The sequence below is a fragment of the Artibeus jamaicensis genome, unplaced genomic scaffold (assembly GCF_021234435.1).
Source record: "Artibeus jamaicensis isolate MK-2021 breed Jamaican fruit bat unplaced genomic scaffold, CSHL_Jam_final contig_332, whole genome shotgun sequence".
Taxonomy (NCBI): Eukaryota; Metazoa; Chordata; class Mammalia; order Chiroptera; family Phyllostomidae; genus Artibeus; species Artibeus jamaicensis.
Genome location: NW_026521788.1, coordinates 3,040,048 through 3,063,523, shown reverse-complemented (window position 1 = coordinate 3,063,523; position 23,476 = coordinate 3,040,048). Strand labels below are relative to the sequence as shown.

At 43.8% G+C, this 23,476-nt stretch overlaps 2 protein-coding genes across 3 annotated transcripts in view; one reads left to right on the top strand and one right to left on the bottom strand.

The window, feature by feature from the left end:
- RPP30 (ribonuclease P/MRP subunit p30) overlaps nt 1-12,703 on the top strand; it is a 40,037-nt gene extending 27,334 nt beyond the window's left edge. Inside the window, exons 11-12 of one of the 2 annotated variants that reach the window (XR_008391357.1) lie at nt 6,507-10,476; nt 12,397-12,703. Coding sequence is in view for 1 of the 2 variants with exons in the window: in XM_037156680.2 (XP_037012575.1) it covers nt 6,507-6,616 (110 nt within the window). In the remaining variant the exon portion in view is untranslated. Of the gene's footprint in view, nt 1-6,506 lie in introns of both variants that reach the window. The other variant, XM_037156680.2, reaches the window with a different exon arrangement.
- Nucleotides 12,704-14,180: 1,477 nt separating this feature from the next.
- On the bottom strand, nt 14,181-23,151 carry ANKRD1 (ankyrin repeat domain 1). Its single transcript, XM_037156634.2, has 9 exons — nt 23,040-23,151; nt 22,249-22,428; nt 21,214-21,351; nt 20,980-21,087; nt 19,780-19,878; nt 18,199-18,297; nt 17,784-17,882; nt 17,572-17,670; nt 14,181-15,055 (listed from the first exon to the last, which is right to left on the bottom strand). Exons 1-9 carry the CDS (start codon nt 23,064-23,066, stop codon nt 14,945-14,947), a joined length of 960 nt encoding a protein of 319 aa, XP_037012529.1. The 5' UTR covers nt 23,067-23,151; the 3' UTR covers nt 14,181-14,944.
- Between the last annotated feature and the right edge of the window lie 325 nt (nt 23,152-23,476).

Here is a 23,476-nt window from a genome sequence, read left to right as displayed (position 1 = left end):
TTTGCTTTTGGTTTCAAAAGATTTCGTTAGAGATTGTTGTAACACATAGCCTAGACCCCATCATCTAAGCTCTGGGAATGACCAAATCAATAGGGTTTTATAGAAATTTTCCTGAAGTTAGGGAACAGTTTGGTCACACTTTGGTAGTGTTGCCATTATTTTGTCTATTTTAAGTGAACATAAGGAATTATCAAGAGTCTGGATAACAAGTCATGTTCCATGTAGACTAAAACAAGAACAAGAAAGTTTTTGTTTTAGCTTTCTACTAATAAAATTTTTAAATATTTAATTGATTATGCTATTACAGGTGTCCTGATTCATCCCCCTTTGCCTCCCCTATACCCAGCACCCCCTACTCCCTCAGGCCATCCCCACACCATTGCTCATGTCCATGGGTCATGTGTATAAGTTTTTTGGCTACTCCATTTCCTTTATTGTACTTTACACCCCATGGCTATTCTGTAACTACCTATTTGTAGATCTTAATCCTCTCACCTCTTTACCCATTTCCCCACAACCCTCTCCATCTGGTATCCATTAAAACACTCTTTGTTTCCATGATTATGTTTCTGTTCTTGTTTGCTTGGTTTGTTTTTAGATTCATTTATTGATAGGTATCTATTTTTGCCATTTTATTGTTCATAGTTTTGATCATCTTTTTTTGTATAGTTCCCTTTAACATTTCATGTAATAACAGTTTGGTGATGATGAACTCCTTAGTTTATTTCTTGTTTGGGAAGCTCTTTATCTGTCATTCAATTCTAAATTATATCATTTCTGGGTAGAGCAATCTTGGGTGTAGGTCCCTGCTTTTCATGACTGAATATTTCTTGCCAGTCCCTTCTAGCCTGCAAGGTTTCTTCTGAGAAATCAGCTGATACTCTTATGAGAACTCTGTTGTAGGAAACAAACTGCTTTTCTCTTGCTGCTTTTAAGATCCCTTCTTTATCTTTAACCTTTGGCATTTTAATTATGATGTGTCTTGGAGTGGGCCTCTTTGCATCCATCTTGTTTGGGATTCTTTGTGCTTCCTGAACTTGTATGTCTATTTCCTTCACCAGATTAGGGAAGTTTACTTTCATTATTTTTTTAAATATATTTCCAATTTCTTGCTCTTTTTCCTCTCCTTTTGGTATACCAATGATGAAAATGTTGGACTACTTGCAGTTGTCTCAGAGTCTGCTTACACTATCCTCATATTTTTTGGATTCTTTTTTTCTTATTGTTCTGATTGGTTTTTTGCTTCCTTATGTTCCAAATCATTGATTTGATTCTCTGTTTCATCTATTCTATTGTTGTTTCCCTGTAAATTGTTCTTTGTTTCAATTAGTTTATCTTTCATTTCTGACTGGGTCTTTTTCATGCTGTTGAAGTCCTCACTGAGTTCCTTGAGCATCCTTGTAACCAGTGTTTTGAACTCTGCATCTGATAGATTGCTTATCTCCATTTCATTTAGTTCTTTTTCTGGTATTTTGATCTGTTCTTTCATTTGGGCCATATTTATTTATCTCCTCATTTTGATAGTCTCCCTGTGTTTATTTCTGTGTATTATTTAGAGCTGCTGTGACTCCCTGCCTTGGTAGTGTGGCCTGATGCATTAGGTGTCCTGTAGGGCCAGTGGCACAACCTTCCCTGTCACCCAAGCTGGGTACCCAAGGTGCTGTACCTTTTGTGTGGGTTGAGTACATCCTCCACTTGTAGTTGAGGCTTGATTGCTGTTGGCAGGTCAACAGGAGGAATTTATCCAGGCCAGTCGGCTACAAGGACTGACTGTGACCACTGATCACCAACCTCTTCCCTCTTTGGAGAATAAGCTGTGCAGGGTCAGGATGGTGGTGCTCTGATGTGGTCTGTGGCTATCTACTGGGTGTGCTGGCCCTGGGGTTTCCTGGGTGGTGCAGGCACAGGTTAGCCCTACCTGTCTTCTACTTTGGACCACCCTGCCTGAGCTGTAAAGCACTCTGAGACGGCTGCTACTTGTTCTGGGTTTGGACATTCCCAGATGAAACCAAGCTTTGAACATGGGCTAGGCCACTTAGCAAGAGTTGGGGACTCTTGCTAATCAGGCTGGGGACTCATTGAGGCTGGCTGTGGCTTATTTGAGAGGATTTAGGAAGTTTCAAAGCAGGAGCCAGGACCAGCCATTCATATAGGAAAGTGACAGTTTACAGTTGGGTGGCCCCAGACGCTGGGTGGGAGAGAGTCTCAGGATCTCCTGGGAGGGACCGTGTTAGCCAGGTTGATGGAGTCACAGAAATGTCACCCACCTGCCAGATCTGTGGCTCTGTGTGGGGTGAGTTCAGAGATGGGACAATGGCCTTTGCCCTTCAAGAAAGGGATACTCTGAAAAAAATTTAATAGGGCCCTGGGTGATGTGGCTCAGTGGTTGAGTGCTGGGCTGGGAATCAAAAGGTTCCCAGTTCAATTCCCAGTCTAGGGCACATGACTGGGTTGCGGAGCCAGGTCCCTAGTACGGGGTGTGCGAGAGGCAACCACACATTGATGTTTCTCTCCCTTTTTTTCTCCCTCCCTGCCTCTAAAAATAAATAAATAAATAAAATATTTTTTTTAATGTAACAGGGAAAAATGTCAAGTTCTGCATTTGACTTTAGAAAATCATTTAACATAGAATATGTGTAAAGCTGGGCTTTTATAGAAGTGAAACTAAAAGACTTATGGACTTTAGGCGGCATTACCATTGACCCTAGTGTGCCCAGGACCGTCCTAGTTTATGCTTGCTGTCCCTGAAGAATGACCACACATCTAGAGGGTAAATTGTAGCTGCCCTGGTTTAGTTGACATGGATGGAGATCAATAGGAGACAGTTGTGCAGTGTATCCCTAAGGTTGCTGATTTACCGTAGGTTACATTAGAAGAAAGAAAGAATTCTGACGCAAGGGGATTTAAAGTCTCATTATTGTCCTCTGCACTGATGAAGTCCCGGCTGGCATCTGTATCATCCTTGGTGCCACATTTGAGAAGGAGAGCGAAGCATCAGAGCACCACCAGAAGACAGTTAATAGGTTCTTAGAGGGTCTGGAAACCCACTCATGAGAGGAATTGTTGAAAGCAGTGCAAGAACAGGGACCAGGAACACGAAACTTGGGACACATAGCAACTGCCTTTCAACACTGTAAGTCTTGCAGCAGGGGATCAGAACTAGCTGGGTCCTAGGGGCTTCCGGAGACCAGTGAACAGGAACGTGGGGGAGGGACAGAGGAAGTGGTGCAGGGCCTGAGGCTTCAGCTGCTGGTTGACAAGGTTGGTGTCCTTGGACCAGTGGACCACACTGGGCCTCTTGGGGAGACCTGCCCTGATTCCTCATGAATGGCGCAGTGCACTCATCAATAAGTACTCTAGAGGTAGTGGTAGATTCTCCTTGACAAGGGTGAGTGAGGGAAATACTGCCTGTGAAAACACTTGCTAAACTAAAGCCCTGTACAAATGTTATTTCCAAAAGACTTATGCTGAAAGAGCATCTTTATCTGAAAACTATAAAGGTCTTCTTTGTAATTACCAGCTTAACTTAAGAAGTAAATATTCATGTGATAAGAAAAATAGAACATTTCTCAGATGGAATTAAAAGAATTTTGAAACTAAATGCATTTTGTTTTGTTACAAACTGTTCGTTTTCACAATTTAATTATTATACTTTTTATTCAACTGATTGTTAGGTTTTTTTACTGAGAATCATAGTGACACAAATAAGCATCTCTAATGCAACATATTTTATTTGTAGAAATGGGAATAATGGGCAATTTCTATTTATTTTGAGGCTCTCTGATTATGCTGGCATTTTAATGTCCTTGAGAGCAGTTTTGTGCTTTTTATATATTAAAATGCTTTTAAACAACTGGCAAAGACATAGTAGATTTGTTAAGTTAATCCTGACAAATGGAAAGGTAATGCTTAACTGTAAAATTGACTCTACTTTTACTATTTGAAATATGAAATAATTCTTAACTAAATTTATGTTTTTTCAGTTCTTTTGATTCTACCTCCTTCATGGCTAATGAATCGCTCCCTCCCACTTTGTAAGGACTAAGTTGAAATCTCTTTTTGTGGCTTTGTGGCTCTTCAGAAGTGTTAGAAATGTGCAAGAAATGGAGGCAGGAAGAACCAGGTGGTCTGATCCAAACGTTACAGAACAGACCAGGGTTACGGGGACCATGATACTATCACCGAATGGACTCCCCCCTTCTCCCGCGGTGCTCCTGTACTAGGTTCACCTGCCCCCCTCCAGGGAATGACCTCTCTCAACGTCAGAGATTGGTGAAAAGGAAAGGATTTATTCAAAAGTTGTACAGACTTAGAGTAATGACTTAATGTCTTCACTGAAATCCCAAAGTCCCTTAAAACACCCACAAACACACACAATCCTCCATTCCCCCCCTTTACCCAATTCGGGGTACCGTATCTCAGGAAAAGAAATAGAAGTCTGTGGTTCAGGGAGTCCCCAGTTCTACCGAGTAATCTGTGCTCAGCTGACAGGCCCCCCTCGGTTCCCAGCACCATCAGCTGTGTCGACGGGATCTCCAGTTCTTATTCCAAACCACATGGCACCTTCTCATGGCCCAGCAGCAAGAGTCCTTTCACCCCTTTCCTTCCCACAGCATCTCCCCTGCATTGTTCCAAACTGCTAAGAGAGAGCTCTGCATCACTGCTACATCTTGCTTTCCAGCTTCCTAAGCTACGTGACAAAGGGATCCCAGAAGCTGCATGGTTCCCCCTCTCGTCAAAGCTGTGTGGGTCCCCTCTTACTCCAAGCTCTCACACAGGTCCTGCAACCAGGGGGAGCTGCCTCCCAGTTACCTCCTGTGTGGAAGTCACTCCCATCTCTTTGGCTCAAAGCAAGGCCACAGCTACTTAACATATCCATGAAACCAGTTAAAAGTTATGTTAAATGACCATGTCAGAGGTTATCTGCAAAACTGTTGCTATGCAAAACAGCTCTCAATGGCCCTGCTCCATGTGTCCCATCCCCTAGTTTAGACTTGTGGGGGCGAGGACATCCTATATTATTATTTCCTGGACACCTTGAGTTCTGGACCCCATTACAAATCCCTACCTGGGGTTCCCCTGGCTGCACCCATTACACAAGTGCCTTTATTTGATGCTGCACCGAGAGGTGGACTGAGTGAGGGTTGGCTTCAGCACTGGGGGGAGACAGGAGAGGGGTTTTTGAAAGAAAAAGAGCAGGGTCTGTGGCAGGATGGGGGGGGGTTGTTCATCTGGGCAGGTGCCTGGGGGTGGAGGGTTTCAGGATGTGAACTGGAACAGTGGGTTAGATTAAGGGCAGGCTATTCCCAGGTCCAAGAGCGTCAGTGTGACCACTGGTCTTTGTGGCTGGCGCCAGATGCCTGTCATGGGAGGTAGGAGACAGTTTTGAGTAAGCCAAGGACTCCCAATCAAGGTGGGAGAACTGAGTCAGGAGTCGGCAAGCAGGTTGGAAAACTGGCCCCCACTGGGTCATGTCTGGCGGGCTGGGCTGGGAACTGGCCTGACCTTTCGAGAAGCTACTCTGCCGTCCTCATTTCCTCCTAAGTTTTTCTCGTTCCTCCTTCATACCAGCCATACCAACTGTATTAGGTTCTTCTTACCTCTCTCCCCATGTCTTTATGAAGGAATACTTTTTTCCCCATTTTTCCCCTTGCCTGTTCCTAGAGTACATCTTTTTTGGTACCTTTCTTGATTTATCCAGGCAGTTGATTCTCGTGGGTACCTCCATTCCTCCCATGTTTGCCCCTGTTGCGCTCACCTCCGTGTGTTGTGGGAAGAAACTCTGTGTTTAGGCATCTTCATACCCTGTGCAGGTGACACAGGGCCTGGCCCGCGTGTAGACGTTTTGCAGAAGTTTAGCAGAAGTTGGCTAAGTTTAAGTTGAACGATGCTGATCTAAACACATGATAATTCTATTCTTTGTCCATCATCACCAATATATGAGATAAATAAATATGTGAGCTCGATTTTCTTCATTCACTCGAGTATTTAGCGAACACCTATTACATAGCCAGGCATTCTGCGTGTTGGCAGTACAATAAACACGATTGATCCTTCAGAAGTGCATTGATGATCTAGCGGGGAAGACTGGCGCAGTGTGTGCTATAAAATGGAGTGAGCGCACGCACCGCCACGGGAGAGATACGGTCGGCGGCGTCCTCGCTGTCGTGACCATCCATGGTTTTCCCACACGTTAAGCACTGCTGGGCCGGGGCCTGAGACTTGGGCTCTGGCTGTTGAAGGTGCCGCCCACGAAGCTTTCCAGATAACCTGCCCTGCAGTTTTATTCTTGAAGTAGTCCTTAGGAATGAGTTCCATGTTAATACGCAGACGTTTGTGTGTTTGGGTCAAGGGAAGGACACAACTGTACGTGTCACTGGCCGCCCGCATTTCACGATGCTCGTGTCGTTTGCTGGTGCTGTCAGAGCGGCGTGGTGATACTGGTTGAACCGCCTCTTTAAATCATGTCTTAACCTCGGGCTCTGGTTTCCTCCTTTGTTTTATAGAAACTAGGAAAACTGCTTTTGGAATCGTCTCCACAGTGAAGAAACCTCGGCCATCAGAAGGAGATGATGATTCTCTTCCAGCTTGCAAAAAAGCCAGGTGTGAGGACTGAAAAGAACCTCCCCGCCACCAGAAACACTCCCTGCTTCCCTTCGTAGTCCTTCGGCCACAACAGAAATGAAACCTCTGTGTGAGTTGCTGTTTTTGCATGGAGCTAGAAATCGGTGTGGCCTCTCAAAACGATTTTATGTTCAAACCAGTAAACTCACAAGCAGAACCTGGTGAAGCATTAAAATAAAAGATGCAGCTTAATGAATTCGGATACTATATTATGAGAGAAAAGCAGTCTATAGTTAACGTTCTTTGTGTAAGTGATAAGACAGCAGGTATAAATTAGATGTTTTGGTATTTCAAGACTTTTTAAAAAATGTGTTTTTTATTTAAAAACTCATGCTTCTCTGCTTCACTTGATACACACTACTTTTTCAACCTTATACTCAAAATGTGCTTGTTTTCCAGGACTATTAAGCCTATCCAGGACGATTGGCTTTTAGCTGATCTATTCTTTTAAAACTCTCTTTTATTATGTTCATCAGGGCAAAGTTCTTTCTAAAAGGACTTGCTATAAAATTTGTAGAAGGAGAAGGAAGTGTACCTAAAATCTCAGTTGGCCTCTCCTTGGCTGCTTCTCACCTCCATGATGCCCTTGAAACAGGATTCTCTCCTTTGACTTGGAAGCCCCTGAAAACCTAATACTGATTTTTGCTAATAGTTATATTAAGAATATTAAAGCATTAGATTTAACCAACTTTGGAAATAATTTTTAAGAGGGGGATTATTATATTAGATAGAAGTAGCCTTTTTGCAAATATCTTCATTTTTGCTGTTGATACCAATAATTCCTTTAATTGAGAAAAAGGACAGAGTCAGAGAAAAGATCATTTCAAAATGAAGTCTTATACAAGTCTCACTTGTGAATATAGATGTTTAAATAAAATATTGGTAAAGGGAAACCATTAAAACTATATACCATGACAAGGTAAGATTTATTCTAGTAATCTAAGAATATTTCGGTTCCCTTTAATGTTTTGTACTTTATAATATTAATAGGTCAAGTGAGAAAAATCAGAATCACCTTAGTAGATGCTAACAAGACATTTGATAAAATTTTAAATCTACTCCAGATTTAAAAATTAAGCAACAGTGAAAACCTTTGGCAAAACACAAGTAGAAGACTCTCACACACATGTTCCATATATATTTATATATTGTATATATTAACCATGACGGTTCTAAAAGTAAAGCATTTTCGACTGACTTGCGTGACTTGATGGATGAGCCTGCCCCATGATGCTGGTGGCCACCGCTGCTGAGCCCACACACCGGCAGTTCACCACGTGGGTGGCGGCCTGCGTCTGCCTGTGCCCCACTTGGATTCACCAAAAGTTAGGTGTGTGTTTATGCACAAGTCTTTGTGTCATGGTATTTAGCATTGTAAAGTTGAATAAGTTAGTTAAAAATTATGAGCACTGATGAACTATGAAAAGTAAAAAAAGAAATCCCAGGAAAACTAGATTTGATGCTTTTGAAAGTTTTGCGAAAAAGAGTAGTTACTAAAAAAAAACTGTTAAAAAAAAGTGTGAGCAGGATAACTAAGATTTGGGGGAGATGCAGTGAAATTCTGCGCTTGGATTCCTTCACAAGAGTCATTAGTTCTTTCTTTAAAGAGACTGGAACTGAAGAAAGATAATTGGATCTCCCACCGGTGCTTCCATACACCCAGGAACAGGCCTTGACCTTTCTTTAAAGACTGGTCCATGAATACGTTTGTATGCGTGTAATTTAGACTGAAATAAGATGTTTAAGTAGGTGTATGTTTTAACTATCGTGTTTAAGATTTTACCTACTTATTTTAGACAGCGAAAGGGGGAGAGAAGGAAACATCCATGTGCAATTGGTAGCCTCCCGCACGCTCCCTCCTGGGGGCCTGGCCTGCAACCCAGGCTCGGCGTCTGGCTGGGAATCGAACTGGCAAACCTTGTGGTTCACAAGCTGCTGCTTAATCCACTGAGCCACACCAGCCAGGGCTTAACTCTTTTTGATGCCACACCTTAATCTACTTTTTAGCCAACTTGGCTGTTGTGTGTGTGTGTGTTAATGTACCCCAACCGCACCAGATAATATTGAGGACTTTAATGTTGTATTAGAAATGAGGTAAAGTTATTGCAGGTATGACTATCTTCTTGAAAAAGAAGAGAAGTAGCTGGGAAAACATTAGACATGCAGGTGCTTTTTAGTTTGCAGACATGTTCCACATTGCAGTTAGGCCTGCTTTCTGTTTTTGAATGTGTGCTTATCTCGTTCGGGCACTAGGGCCTGATGCCTCGTCACCAGTGACTGGCAGTCAGTGGGTGTCTTTCTAATTGTGCAGGGGGTCCAGCCTGTGGCCCACGGGCCCTGTGCAGCCCAGGATGGCTGTGAATGTGGCCCCGCACAAAATTGTAAATTTACTTAGAACATGACATTTTTTCACGGTTTTGTGTCACAGTGTATTTAATGGGCGGCCCAAGACAACTCTTCCAGTGTCGTGCAGAGACACCAGAAGTTGGACACCCCTGTATGTGTGCTTCTGTCTGGTTAGAATGTGAGCCAGTACCATACCTATAATAAAATTTCAGCAAAACATGCCCTGGCTGGTGTAGCTCAGTGGAACCAGTGCTGGCCTGCAAACCGAAAGGTTCCTGGTTTGATTCCAGGTCAGGGTACATGCCTGGGTTGCGGGCCAGGCCCCGTGTTGCGGGTGTGCAGGAGGCAGCCAGCTGATCTCACCCTCACACGTCTGTGTTTCTTTCCTCTTTCTGCCTCCCTTTTTCTCTCTGAAAAAATTAAGATAAAAAGTAAGTTCTGCAAAACAGTGATAAAGTACATGAAAGCGAATAGTTTTAATATTTTATAAAATATCATTTGAAAAGATCCTATTTGTAAAGACATAAATTACTAAGAAATGTATAGGACCTTTATGAAGAAAACTGGAAATTTTTTTATTCAGTTAACAGTTGTCCCCATTTTTCCCCCATTGCTCTCCCCTGACCTGCCCCCCCACCCCCACCCCCACATTCAATCCTCCCCCCTGCCCAGTTGTCCTTGTGCATGGGTCCTTTATACATGTTCCTTGGCTCGACCCTCTCATTTCCTCCATGGTCCCCCTCCCTTCTGGTCCATGTCAGTTTGTTCTTTATTTCCAGAAAACAAATTAAAATCATAAGAGGAATTAAAGAAGACTGGAATACATGGAGACATTCTATTTTCTTGGATGAGGAGATATTATACATCAAATTCTCCCCTAAATAATGAATTTAACAAAATCCATACAAAGTGTTTATATTTTTGTTTGTGTATATGCTTAGTTTGTAGACTTGGTACTTTGAAAGAATAAATGTAAGAATAGGAAATTTTGTAGAAGAATAATAGGACAGACCTATACTGGACAGTTATTCAGAGCACAGCAGAACACTAGTTGATTAAAACTGTGTATATTAAAAAGAAAACAAAAACTGTGTAGTTGGTACAGAAGTTGTTTTAGGTTAATGAGAAAGTTGGGAGTCCAGAAGCACCGCAGTTGGGGAGGAAGCGACGGGTTCATCTGTAGGTGGTGCTGGAAGAAGGGGTTGGTTTGCGGGGCCGGGGCCGCGTACCAGTCAAGTGCAAAGCCAGAAGAGACTGCCTGCGCTCAAACCCCAGCCTGCTAAGACTTACCACCCGTGACCTTGGAAAAATTACATAACCACTCTGGCCTCGCTTCATCTATTCTCCCTGTGGCATTGCAAGGGTTAGGTAGGTTAATATCTGTAGAAGGCTCAGAACAAGATCAGTCATGGACAATGTAACTGCTGTCAGCTATCATTCCATCATTTACAGGGGAAAATCCAATTCCTATCTCATTCCGAGTACACACACCCAAAGTAAATACAGGTGAGTGAAAGATACAATTTTTTAACTTGTAAAAAAACTAAAGAAATAGGTAAATTTAAAGAAAAGAAACCATTTGGATTGGAAAAGACAAAGTGGTCACTAAAGCCAGAAAACAGAAAGCTTCATTGATTGAACCTTATAAAAATGTCTGTTAAAAAAGCACAGCTAGGAAAGTCATTTATGATGCATGCTCCAGAGAGGTTTAGCATCCCTATCTTTTGAGAAACTTTAAAAATCACCCAACATGCCAAATGCTGTCTGTGTCCGCCCAGACCCCTCTCACCAGGCTGGTGTACCCAGCCCTCAGCTGCTCTAGGTGGTGGGAACTAATGGTCTATGTCCAGCCTCCTCTGGAGGATTGTCCCGGACGATGGGTATCACCCTACCCAGGGATGCCTGGGAAGTTTCCTTTCCACCCCTTGGGGTTGGACCGCAGACAACGCCTGATGCAGGGCATTACAGCCCAGCCTTCTGGCCTGTGCTGTGCAGTTCACGCTCCAGAGCTCCCTGGGACTGGGCTGAGGAGAGACTTCCTTTGAGGCCACATTTTTGCCTCTTTTCTCCTCCGCCTCATCCTGTTACACTTGTTTATTCTCAACCACAAGAGCCCTCATTTCCAGGGCTGCTTCCAGGGAACGTGACAATAGAAGATTGGACAAAGAAGGGTGACCCAGAAAAATGCTCAGTAAACATGAAGATGCTGAACTTTACAGTAATCAGGCAAAAGTTGTCAAATTTATAGATATATAGATATAGATAAATAGATACATTGTATGAATGTTTTGCTAATCAGATTGAACAGATAAGTTTTTTCATGATTGGAAAGGCAATAATATGGAAGGTATAATTTGATACCAATCTTACAGATACTTTTGTGTGTCTTTTCAGCAGTAACTGGTTATGTATAAAGGGTGCATGGAAAAGGGTAGTCATTACAACAATGTCTAAAATAGTGGGAAAAGGGAACAACCTAAATGCTCAATAATAATAGGATTAGTTAAATGACCCATTGTATATTGAACCATAAGAATACCATTTATAAAGATGTGCAGAATAAGTTGTTTAATTGAAAACAGTTATAAAACTAAATGCACAGTGCCCATGCGTAATGTGCACAGAGAAATCAGAGAGTGCCTTGAAATTGGAATTAGTGGTGTGGTTTGCCTTTTTCATTATCCATTTCTGTAACTGGCTTAATACTTAATGGGTATGTATTACACGTTCAAAGGGGGAGAGGAAATTTTTTCCCTTGGGTGCTGAAGGCAGTATGATGGGTGTTGTGGCCTAGAGGAAAAGGACCGTAAGAGCACCGTCAGGAGGAGTAACGAAGTCTAAGGAAGGGTCAGGGCAGCTTCCTGGGTAAAATGCAGCTCACCCGAAAGAGGGATGAGGAGAACATGCCACGGGTGAAGCGGGGTGTGAGGGAGGCCCTGCTAGGGACCTGGTGCAGCATGTAAAACAGAAAAACAAGTGCTGGTTTGTGGGGTTTTTTAAGTAACTGAAAATCCAAGTAGAGTTGAAATTTAGAGTTTAGCTAGGAAAGTAATGAGAAATAGATAAGGATAGAGTTAACAGCTGCCAGGTTTTTAGGATTTTAGAAAACGTTCAGAACTGGGAACCCATTGAAGAATTTTGAAAAAGAGAACTTGACCAGAATTGCATTTTAGAAAAATCCCTCTGGCTGCAGCTTGAAGAACAGACTGGAGGGAAGTAAACCAGGGGGTGGGGGCCCCCAGCAAGGACCATTTGAGTTATCCAGGGGGTAACCTGTGGCAATCTGAACTGAGGGAGCGGCCCCTGGGATGAGAGGCAGTGGACGGATTACAGAGCAGTGTGCTTGGTGAGATTTTGTGGGGCTGAAAGGGGGGAGGGGGGAGAGGACAAGAATGTTGAGAACTTTCAGGAGTCTCTTGGCCACAGGGATGTTCCCTTCACTGAGGAAACAAGCCAACAGACAGACTGTGGACAAAGAGTTGGCTCAGGTGGGAAGACAAGGAAGGCGCTTAGAAAAGTTGACTTCCTGCCCCAGCTGTTGTGGCTCAGTGGACTGAGTGCCAGCCTGTGAACCAGGGGGGTCCTGGTTCTATTCCCAGTCAGGGAACATGCCTGGGATGTAAGTCAGGTCCCCAGTGTGGGGGCACAAGAAAAGCAACCACACATTGATGTTCCTTTCCCTCCCTTCCCCTCTCTCTAAAAATAAATAAATAAAATCTTTTTTTAAAGTTGACTTCCTGTGCTTGACTTCCAGAAACTTGACATTTTTGCCTGAACTCTTTATCTTTGTCAGACCTGAGTTGTTTGTCCTGTGGGACATATTCCATGTCCCCTCCTCTGTACTGGTGCAGATCTTTATATGTGCCAACACCTTTTGTTGTCTTCTCCTCTTTACCTGCCACCCTCCTGTGGGGAAGGAGACTCGAAGACATCGTAAAGAGAGAACTCTCGTCACACGATAATGCACCCAAGTTCTGCTGTGGGAGACATCGGTATCAGCGAGAGAAACGTCGCTTGTGTTGTAGGTGCTTTACTTGGAAGCAATGGAAGGTCCCTGAGCTTTAAGGATCTGAGGGGTTAGAGCCAAGACCCTAGAGAGAAGGCAGAGGGTGGTCAAGGGGATTGGGAGGGAGGAAAGGAGAGAGAAGGAAGCTCCCGGTGGCCGGGGGAGGTAGACACTGGATTGTTAGAAGACTAGATAGAAAAGATTCAGAAATATTTCAGACCATCCACAGAACTCCGTATGTGTCCATGACCGGCTCTCTGGCAGACCCGGTTATGGACTGTGTGTGTGTGTGTGTGTCCTCTCAAAGTGTTAGAGGCATAGCCAAGACGTTGTGTGCACGATCCTACCTGGAGTGAGTTTTTTGGAAGGGGTACCAGTCCTGGTGTTTCACGTTGGCCTCACACATTCACTAAAGTGCCAGACCTTGCCCTGCCCTGTGTTCTCTCTGGTGCCTGGAATGTTCTGTGCTTGAATGACTCCAGGTTGCTCTTCAGACTCCCCTGAAAGCTACCACCTCAAATCGATCTTTGTAAAAATCCTCTCACCCCATCAAATGATGTGGCTGCACATCTTTGACTCACAGCACTCTGTACTTTTCATTTGTACTTACTGCAGATATTGATATTTATTTCTGTGATTATTTCTTTAGCATTTATGCATTCCAGGAAGACAGGGAAGGGACAATCTGGTTTTCTCATCACGGGTCTTAGCACCTGGCTTCCACACCCTTGCGGATCAGAAGTCATCCACCTGGTGTGTTTTCTCATGGGAGGCCTCTGACTGCCCACAGCATCCACAGTAATTGTTCCACCTCAATTAGCAATCCCCGACGGAACTTCGTAAGCAGCACTGTTGAACCTGCAGTAAACATTCTGCCCACTAGGGGTCTCTTGCCCCCATCATTGGGACCAAAAGAAGTTCAGGTCCTTTGTATTTTCACAGCCTTGCTGCTCACGGTGTGGTTGTGGCCACCTCCACCCCTGCGTCCTGGGAGCCCGTCAGAATTGGAGAATCTCAGGTCTCTCCTGCGACTCGCAGAATCAGAGTCTGCATTCTGACAGGGTCTCAGGTGATCTGTATACTGTACACGTTAAATACCGAGAAGTGCTGTTCTACAGGACATTCCTCGTCTGAAAAACCTGCAGGACTAAAGCAACCCCCTCTCAATGGCCTTTTCCACCAACAAAAGTACTTAGAAAGAGGGTTAGCATTTCTTTGCTTTTATTATGAATATAAAATATACGTACGACATAATACACATTTACACATTTACAATTCACCGTCGCTTTCATCCTGTCTGAGCAGCTCCTGCTCTACAGGGCCCAGCTGCCCACTGCCTCCGCTCACACTGGCGACATTCGCAACCTTCACCTCGGTACCTGCGGGGCTCGCTAAGAAATGCCAGGCCCAGCTCTACAACGGCTGGCTTTCCTGTCCTTCTCACAGTCTCCTTCATTCCACTGCTTCCCTCACTCCGTGCCTTCCATTGCCTCAGACGTCAGGAATAACAATTCAGGAGGAAAGAGGGTGGCATTCATCACCTTTGTCTTTTAAAACACCTTGAAACGTCCTACCTGGGGGAGGTGACACATCAGTAGTCACTGAGAGCACTGCTCATTAACACGGTCTAAGAACTATCTACGGGAAGGCCCTGGAGTGTCGCATATTAATTCCACTTTGCTCACCAAACAAACGACCAGAGAGGATCCGAGCACCAGTGGGGGTGAAGTGCCTTTAAAAATAAATAAGTAAATAAATAAACGGGGATACGTGCAAATAAATAGAGTGAGTTTCACTAAGGGAAATGTCAATGCCTATATCCCCTGTGCTTTCTCAAACCTTTCCAAGGTGCAGTTTGACCCCAGGTCGATAAGAGGAAGCTGCGTTTTATAACTAGTTGCTCTTTGTTGGGTCGGTGCCTTCCAAACGCAGGTGAAAAGCGGCTGATGAGAGCCCGTCGTCGTTTCTCTAGAACGCAGCGATGCGAGAGCTTTTGTAGGCGTTCTCTTTGAGGCTGTCAAATATGGCTTTGGTTCCATTCTGCCAGTGTAACACCAGCTCCATCGGGGTCTTCCCAGCCTAATCAAAACAGATGGGGAAATTTGACTTCCAGGTGGGAGGCATCTGTAAATTCACATCCTCTGTGTGGGAGTTTGATGTGGTAATGGATGCGTGTATGTTGTTGAAGCGTCTTACGCTTTCCTTTATGAGTAATTCGCAGCGTACATTCGAAGCGGTCCCTCAGTGTTTCTCACGGGCATGCGTTTGGCATTTTAGATTAGCAGTGTCCCCCCACCTCCCCACCGACCTGTGGCAACTCTGGGACTATTTCAGGCATTACTAAACATCCCCAGTACCAAGACACTAAATGGCAAGACTACGACGAGTGACCTTCAGATTTTAAAAAACGCCCCCACGCGTCTCCATTATTCTGCAGTGTGGGCACAGTATCGTAGTCCTGATGCCCTTTTAGTGAAAAACCAGTTCCTGTCCATTTGGAAAATGATTCCCTGACTGATAAAACCGGTGGCAACTGACCTGCTCCAACGCCCTGACTTACACACTCAGGTGCTGCTCAGGACTAGGAGCGCACTAGCGGATACAGTTTTCACGCCGGGTCACCCTGAGCTTTCTCCTGGGAAATTTATTTCTCAGAGGTGATGTCAGGGATGTGTGAGTAAGTAATTTTTTACTCCAACTTTTTTTCCCTTTTGAATATGTCTCAAGATATTTACAGAAATGAAAACCATGTCACCCCTCAATTTTTGTCTTTAAATATGAGTAGCTCTCCATCTTTTCCATCTCTATCCATTCAGAAGTCTCTCTTTCACCCAGAGATGGCACACAGGCAGTTTGGAGATGCAGATCAGGCTAGAAACCTGCCTTGTTTGGGCCCAAGCAGTGCTCAGGGCATTGTTGTTTGTTTGTTTGTTTAAGTTGGAATTAATTGTCAACGGTTGGAAAGTAAGCGATTTCCCAACTGAATTTGTGGTTTCTGAAAAGCAAGTGGGTGGGTGGCAGCACAGAGGGCTGGGTGCAGACGAGCCTCCACCTTTTCAAGTCCCGTGCACAGATTCCCGCAGCCACCCACACGGGTTGTTTAGATGACCTGCCTGGCCCCCTTCACCTTCCTTAGTGGTCCCGTGACCTTCACTTTGGGACTTCTCACCTCTACAGCATCTTTCTTGAGAAACACTCATCAGTCGACACAGAGTTTTGGATAACAATACAATGACCTTGTGTGTTGTTCCTGATCCCTTTCCAGAGGGTGTCCAATAGCTTTTTGGGCTCTTTGGGGAACATAGATCCATTGGGTCAATGACATTAATATTTTCAGAACCCTTAGGCCTGGGTCTAACTGATATACAGAACTTTGAGCCCTACGTGTATATTTTTGGCTATTCCACAAGTTCCTTGCATGCCTCCCTACTGAAATCTGTCTCCTGACTTTCTGCCTACTTACACAGTCTCCCCAAATCTGTATGCCATTTATCTCTGCTTGTAGTGTCTCACTGCCTGGAAAAAAAGTCTTATTTTCTGCAGCTTTTGAGGTTTTATTGAATCTATTCTTTCTCTGATACTTTATTTAAATTATTAGATAAGACCAGTCCCAATATCAGGGATGCTAACACACTTCCACCCCAAGCAGCAGGCTCTAGTTCATGCATTTATTCTTTGTTCCTGTCACCGAGCTAGGTTTTTTTAATGATAAAATATCCCTCTCAGTCTCATAGTAACACAATAAGGAAAAGAAATTATTCACATTTATATGATCCCTGGGATTTTCTTTTTTTTTTCTTTTTTTTTAAAGTGATTCTCCAAAAGCTTTCAAGTTATTTTTTCAGTAATTTATATCCATTCCTCTAGGTGATATTTTTAAAGCTTATATTCGATGATGTTTGTCTGGGAATTGGGACTATGCGAAGTTGGTTACGTTCCCTGCTTACAGATGAAGCTAAATTAATACATAGTTGCAGAAGGGACTTATACAAGCATTTTCAGGGCCTAAATATAGGAAATTATTCTGAGGGATGTGCAGATAAACCAAAGTGGAGAAAAGATGGAAATTAGAAATGTAGGCACAAGTACAGCTGCCACTGGAAGAAAGTGGCGGCTGGTCCTGCTGCTGTGTGCGGGGAGGGCTGTCCAGAATGACTGCACGGAGATGCTGATCACTTGAGCTCAGTGGCCCTTGGCTGCACTGGCCACTGTGGGATTGTAGACCGCTGCAGGAGCGGTGGGTGACCTGCCCACCCCAGGCCTTGCTCTGCCAGGAGGCCAAGGCAAACTGCCTTTGTGTCTGTGAAGGTGAGCAGTTTGACCATCTTTTACTTTCAAGACCACATTTTAAGAGAATTACTAGACACTGTATTTGTCAGTGAAGTCATATTAGTCACTGTAGCTTCCCCCATCTCTGACCAGTGAGTGACTGGAGTCCTTGCCAAGGTTAGCAGGAATGGAATGGACAGGGGCACTTAAACCGTTAGACAAGACCCCTGAAATAGTGCCATCGAGGGACTGTTTTCAAGGTTGTGAGATATGCTTTTGTAAATTAAAAAATCTTGCAAGCAGGGTCCCTTGTTTGGAGCACTTACACAGTTCTTGACATTGAGATCGGCGCCGTATGTAATCAGCAGTCTGATCATCTTGTAACGATTCAGTCTCACAGCGTCGTGCAGCGGGGTGTCTCCTTCCTAAAGAAGCAGAGCCAACAGGCTAAAGGTGGGCCCGCGGGCAGGAAGTGGGGACCGACTCCAGGTCAATGGGAGTGAAGTTGAGGAGGCGGAACTGTGCCCCAGCTACTCACTCGGTCTTTGGCGTTGAGGTCCGCCTCACAGGCGATGAGATGCTCGGCGCACTCATAGTGGCCGGTCCTCACCGCCACGTGCAGTGCTGTGCTGAGCAGCTGCGAGATTGAAGAACAAGAAGGCTGTCGATGTGAGGAACCAGGCTGTCCCTGACCCAAGGCAAGTAGGGGGTGGGGACGGAAAGTGGCCACTAGGCATGAGCTCTCCGTGGCAAGTGGGGTGCAGGAGGAGGGAAACAGGGTGCAGAGGAGGGAAACGGGGTACAGGAGGAAGGAAACGACAGATGGGAAAGGGGATGGGGGAGAGGAAGAAGGAGGGAAAGGAGAAGGAGGACAGGTAAAACAGAGGAGAAGAGGAAGGGGGGAGAGGAGGAAGATGAGAAAAGGGGCCCAGCAACTGGAGGAGGAGAAATACCTTATCCCGGGCACTGATTTTTGCTCCTTTATTCAGCAACAATTTTAAGACATCCAAGTTTCCTCCACGGCTTGCCCAGTGGATGGCTGTGGATTCCAGCTACACCGGAAGGTAAAAGGACATGACTTAACGGTGAAGAAGAATCTGGTCAGAGGAGTTAGTACTTGGTTTCTAAGGCCCAGAAACACCAGCTTTGCTAGAGTCTAGATTCCCAATTCCAACTCTTGGCCGAATGCTTGAATGGTATGTGTGTGAATGTGAGTCTGTGCACTCATCCACGTGCATCTGCTGTGTGCATCGTCAGGAGGCCCTTAACCTAGTACATATTAAGAAGAGAACTACGATTTGTTAAGAATCTCCTCATGCCAACATGGTGCCACCCACTCAACATGCTGATCCTCCTGGCAACATTATGAGGTAGGTGTTACTGTGTTCATTTTGCAGATGAGAAAAACAAGTCTCCAAAGTACACAAGCTTCTTACCCAAGGAAATACAGCCAGTCAGTGGTAGGACAGACATCCAAACCCACATCTGCCCGGAACGTTGAACCTCTTTTGCTCAATAGGTATCCTCACAAGTTCCAGACAAAGTACTTAAAAAATTCTGGCAGAATAAAAGTAGTCCCTTCCAAAAGATTATAGATTGTAATCTGGATCTGACACCCCCTCCTGTTTCCCTGTTGTTCTTTCCTCATCTCTTGCCAGTTGTCTGCTGCCATTTGTGCAAGCACCACCCTCGTGCTGCGACTATTGTCACTCGTGGGCACTGCACACTGCACTCACTCACTCACAGGTGGTTCCCTCTTCACTGCTCTGTTTGGTACATTCTGGCCTTTCAAATCCCACACTCATGAATTTTGGTGTCTTTCCATGCAAACTTTATTTTTTGTTTCTTTACTTGTTTTTCTTTGTGTCTTTTGGGTTCAATTTTGGCCAAGTCCTTTGAATTCTTGATATACCTTTTCCACTTTGCTATAAAGTCCAGTTGGGCTACATTTAAATAATAAAGCATTTCCCAGCTCAATTTCAGTTCATAAAATATGCTGTATACTGATCTCTGTAGACATCACAGCGGTTGAATTATCGAGGTCTGAATAGCAGCTGCTCTCCATAGATCCAATTCATTTTGTATGCGGCCCAGCCCCAAATCGCATCTGTGGCAGTCGGCATCTATCATATAAGGTGTGCAGCTAGAGAATTCGGATTCATTGCTGGCAGCCGAGGGGTCAGAGCCGACAGCCATGTGTAATGGAAGGACAGGGATGTTGAAAGGCAAGTGCCGACTGCATTACCTCTGGGTAATGCTACTGACTTGATAATGACCCAGCTCTCTGATGAGGATATTGAATTCTGCTCAACAGCTTTTACTTTATTTCTTTTCCCTGGAACACTCCTCTCCTTTTAAATGTGTATAGAAAATACTTTCCACATGACCTCGTCTCATCTCCTGACTTCCCTTTGTAGAAATAAGATTCTGCCTAGTTCTCTCAGACCAGTTTCCCCTTGGTTCATTGTAGGTATTCTTGAGCTTCGTATAGTCTATTCGTTTTGACTTATTTCCAAGCAAAGAAATATATTTACCATATCACGGAATTCAATCTGGGCTCCAGCTTCCAATAGCTTTTCCACAATTGGCAAATGTCCTTCCAGGCACGCTCTATGAAGAGCTGTCCGTTTATACTGTCAGAATAGAGATTAAAAGAAAGAGAGAGAGGTGCATATAAAACTGGGCATAAATCCTTTCTAGGAGGTGTGCATCTGGCGACTCTGGTGATCTAGTTGATAGAAACTTGAGTGCTTTTATTTATGAATCAGAAATGTCAAATTCACTAAAATTGCAGAAGTAGAACAATTATCCTGGGACTGAGATTGGAGCTTCCTGCAATAGACATTACTAAGTGCCTAGAGGTCTACATAAATGGTGTGAACTTGAAGGCTCACAATTACCAGGATGCTGGCTTTTCCTCCCGTATGTTGCTCCTTCATTGTTTGGGTCGTGTTTGTCATGCAGCTCAGACAGTTTTCTTCCATCTGGGGCTGTTGCTAAGTTAAATATCTAAAAATCTTCAATTCATTTTAAGAAAATGAGAGACTCATTTTTAGCTCAACTTCAGAAATGATTCCCCATTTCAATTCATGGGGAAAAGGACATAAAAAGGATTAGAGATTTCTGGTAAATTGGCTTCATACAAGTAGATGAATAGACCTATTAAAGCAGGAACAACTGTAAGCATTATTTCACTCCAGTGCCCTTTATTTACAGATAAGGAAACTGAGGTCCAGAAAATGCAAATTAGCTGCTAAAAATCAAGTAGCAAAATAGTGAGAGAGCTGAACCCCAGCCTCTAGATTCCATGTCTAGAGCTGATGTGTTCAGGTCTAATCAGAGATTATGCTAGTTATATATTTCTGCAAAGGGGATTTGTTAGACTTGCTTCATTATTACAAGTCTGTCCCAAGGATCTATGAAGTTAAAGAGGAAGTGAAACATCAGCCAGAAGTATTTAATGCAAAAAAAAAGATTCCATTCTTAGCACTAATCCAGCCTTTTTATTTTTTTATTTATTTTTGTTTTGGGTTGGGTTGGGGCTTTTTTTGGTGTTTGTTTGTTTGTTTGACCACTGTACTCTCCCACTATGCTGCTGGCATATGTGGCAACAGCTGGAGAAGCTGTTTCAGGTGGATTGATTTTTGGCACCATATTAGCAAGGCTGCAAATAAAGCATACGAATCACAAGATTGATGAGCTGGATTTTCAGTGCTTTGTATAATAAGCCTTACCTCATCACAGACATCTGGATTGTTCTTGTCTGACAAGAATTTTCCTACTACTGGCAGTTTATTCTCCAGAGCCGCTTTCAGAAACTGAGGCACATCCACAGGTTCTGTCTAAAGCCAAAATAGGGGGAGAGTTACCCGGAGGGTCCCAACGTCCAATCACGCCCTCCACGAGTATGTATTCCCCTGTAGCATCCACACTGGAAGTGCGATAATACAAGACCAAGTAGCCCTTACGATGATTTCGGGCTCAGGTTCCTTTACAACTGGAACTTTCGTTTTCCTGTATTTTTTCTTTTTCTTCAGTTGAATGATAACTTCAAGGTCTTCTAAATTTTCAAGCTTTGACCGTTGTTCTAGTTTTTTCTTCTTGAGCTAAAAAAAAATCATATTTCAAAATATGTTGAGTTCTACTGACAAGCATTCTGTCTATAGCTAAACAAAATCTGCAAGGTCTGAGATAAGGATGTAAACAGTCTGAGCAAAAAATTTTTTTAAATCTTTGATTTCAATTCAGTGACTTTTTTATTCAAGTATTTGGGGGCCTAATTTTCAACTAATTGCCTTCATCTTCACTTCTCTTGCATGTTATCATCAGCTTTTGACTAATTGGAGATAGGATCTAGTGATGAGTTTTGAAATGACTGCCATAAACAAACCCAAGATTTCTGCGGAATTCTTTTTTTATCATATTCATTATTTTTTTAACCCAAAAGAACCCAATATTAAGTGTTAAACTTTGAAATATCAATGCCAGTCTCTTTCAGGCATTCTACTAAGCAGGGCCCATGAAAAGGACTCTCTTGGGACGACAGCCAACTAATGCATGTTTTATCTGCAGTTAGTAAGGAATGAAAATTCACCCAGCAGCATAGATCTTATCAACACAGATAGTGGGCACAATTAATTATCTGTGGACCACAAACCACATTATTGAGAAAAAGAGGTCTGCCTCGCTCAGAATTAACTGGATGCCATATGACATCAGAAATTCACTGGACACATTTCTCTGTCCAACTCTTTCGATCGAAACATGGTCAAAGAACATTCAATCATTGATTCAGAATCTAGAGGTCATAGTCTTGCCAAAAAAATTTTTTCCCACAACCTGTCCCATAGAGGTTGCCTCTTTATGGGTTTAAATTTAGTAAAGAAACATCTTTGGAAGAGTGACATTTATTTCATTTCTCTCTCTGCGTCTTCCTGCTTGGCACCTCCTTTCCCTACTCCATCCCCAACCTCCCACGAGTGGATTCCATTGAAGATCCTTACCTCTGCCTCTCGTTGTTTTTCAACCTGCCATTGTTGCTCCCCGCGGCTGAGGGAGTGGGCTGGGAGTGTTTTCAGGTCTTCTTGCTTCTCCAAAGTAACAGCAGCTTCATACTCTCCATCTGTGAAATCCTCAGGGAGGAAGTCCCCAGTGTCCCCACTGCCACTCTTCTTCCCTGTGACCTACAAGGAAAGAAGATGGGAGGGTCAGAAGCAGCAGGGCCCGTCTGGGGGTTGTTCTCGGCAGGGCGCCCCCGGTCCACCCTGATCTCAGGCCGTGACACACTGCTGCAGTGTTCCAGGATCACCTTCAGGTGCTCACCCTGCTGTCTTAGTTCAGTCGAGGTTTAGGTTAGACTGATATGTTTAAATCCATTTAAATATTTAATTGGCTTCATCACATGTCTCCCAGGAAAATCACGACCCCCCTCCGATTACTTATAATTCTTTCATTTTAGGTACTTTTGCTAGCTCTTGACCTGAGTTGTAAAGTTTCCAGACATAAGTTCTTGCAAGACAACTTCTTCTTTAAGGCATTTTGATAATGACACATAAGCCTATACTTTAGTAATAAAAACAAAGGAAAAGGTAATAAATAGGAAATACGTAGAAAATTTATTGCTGCCAGCTCCCCTCTTCTACTTTCACTTATTTTATCATATAAACCAACCATTTTCCAGACGACATTTTCAGAGTACCTGTGCATTGTGCCTGAAAGAAAAGGACATTTCGTTTTTCAAATTAAAACCAAGACCGAGCCAGTTTTCAGGGTAAAAATAATGTGTCTTACGTACCAGCTCTTCCACTTTCAGCATCATCATGTTGGCCTGAAGTTGGTCTGAATAATGTTTTTCTCCTGCAGAATGAACCCCTGAGGCTGGCCCTGCTGAACTCCACACAGCTCAGTTTATATAGCCAGGACTGGGTGAGATAATCTTCCAACCTGGGAAGCCAAGTAACGCCCCAGCCCCCACCAGTGGCCAACTCAGAGGCAGGTGAATTTTCATTCCAGACTCAGTGTCTGGGAAGCAGAGGAGGGAGGGGATGACAAGCAAGGCCACTGAATATGTGAATCGAGAGGAAATGTGAGAGGGCCATTCCTTTGGCAGTGACCGCACCGCTCAGCAATGCAAGTCATCCTAGTTATCGGGAAGCCAGGGGACAGCTGCCTGTTGATATTGCACCACAACACTGCTCTTTTTCCTTCTTTGTCAGCTTTCATATGACTAAC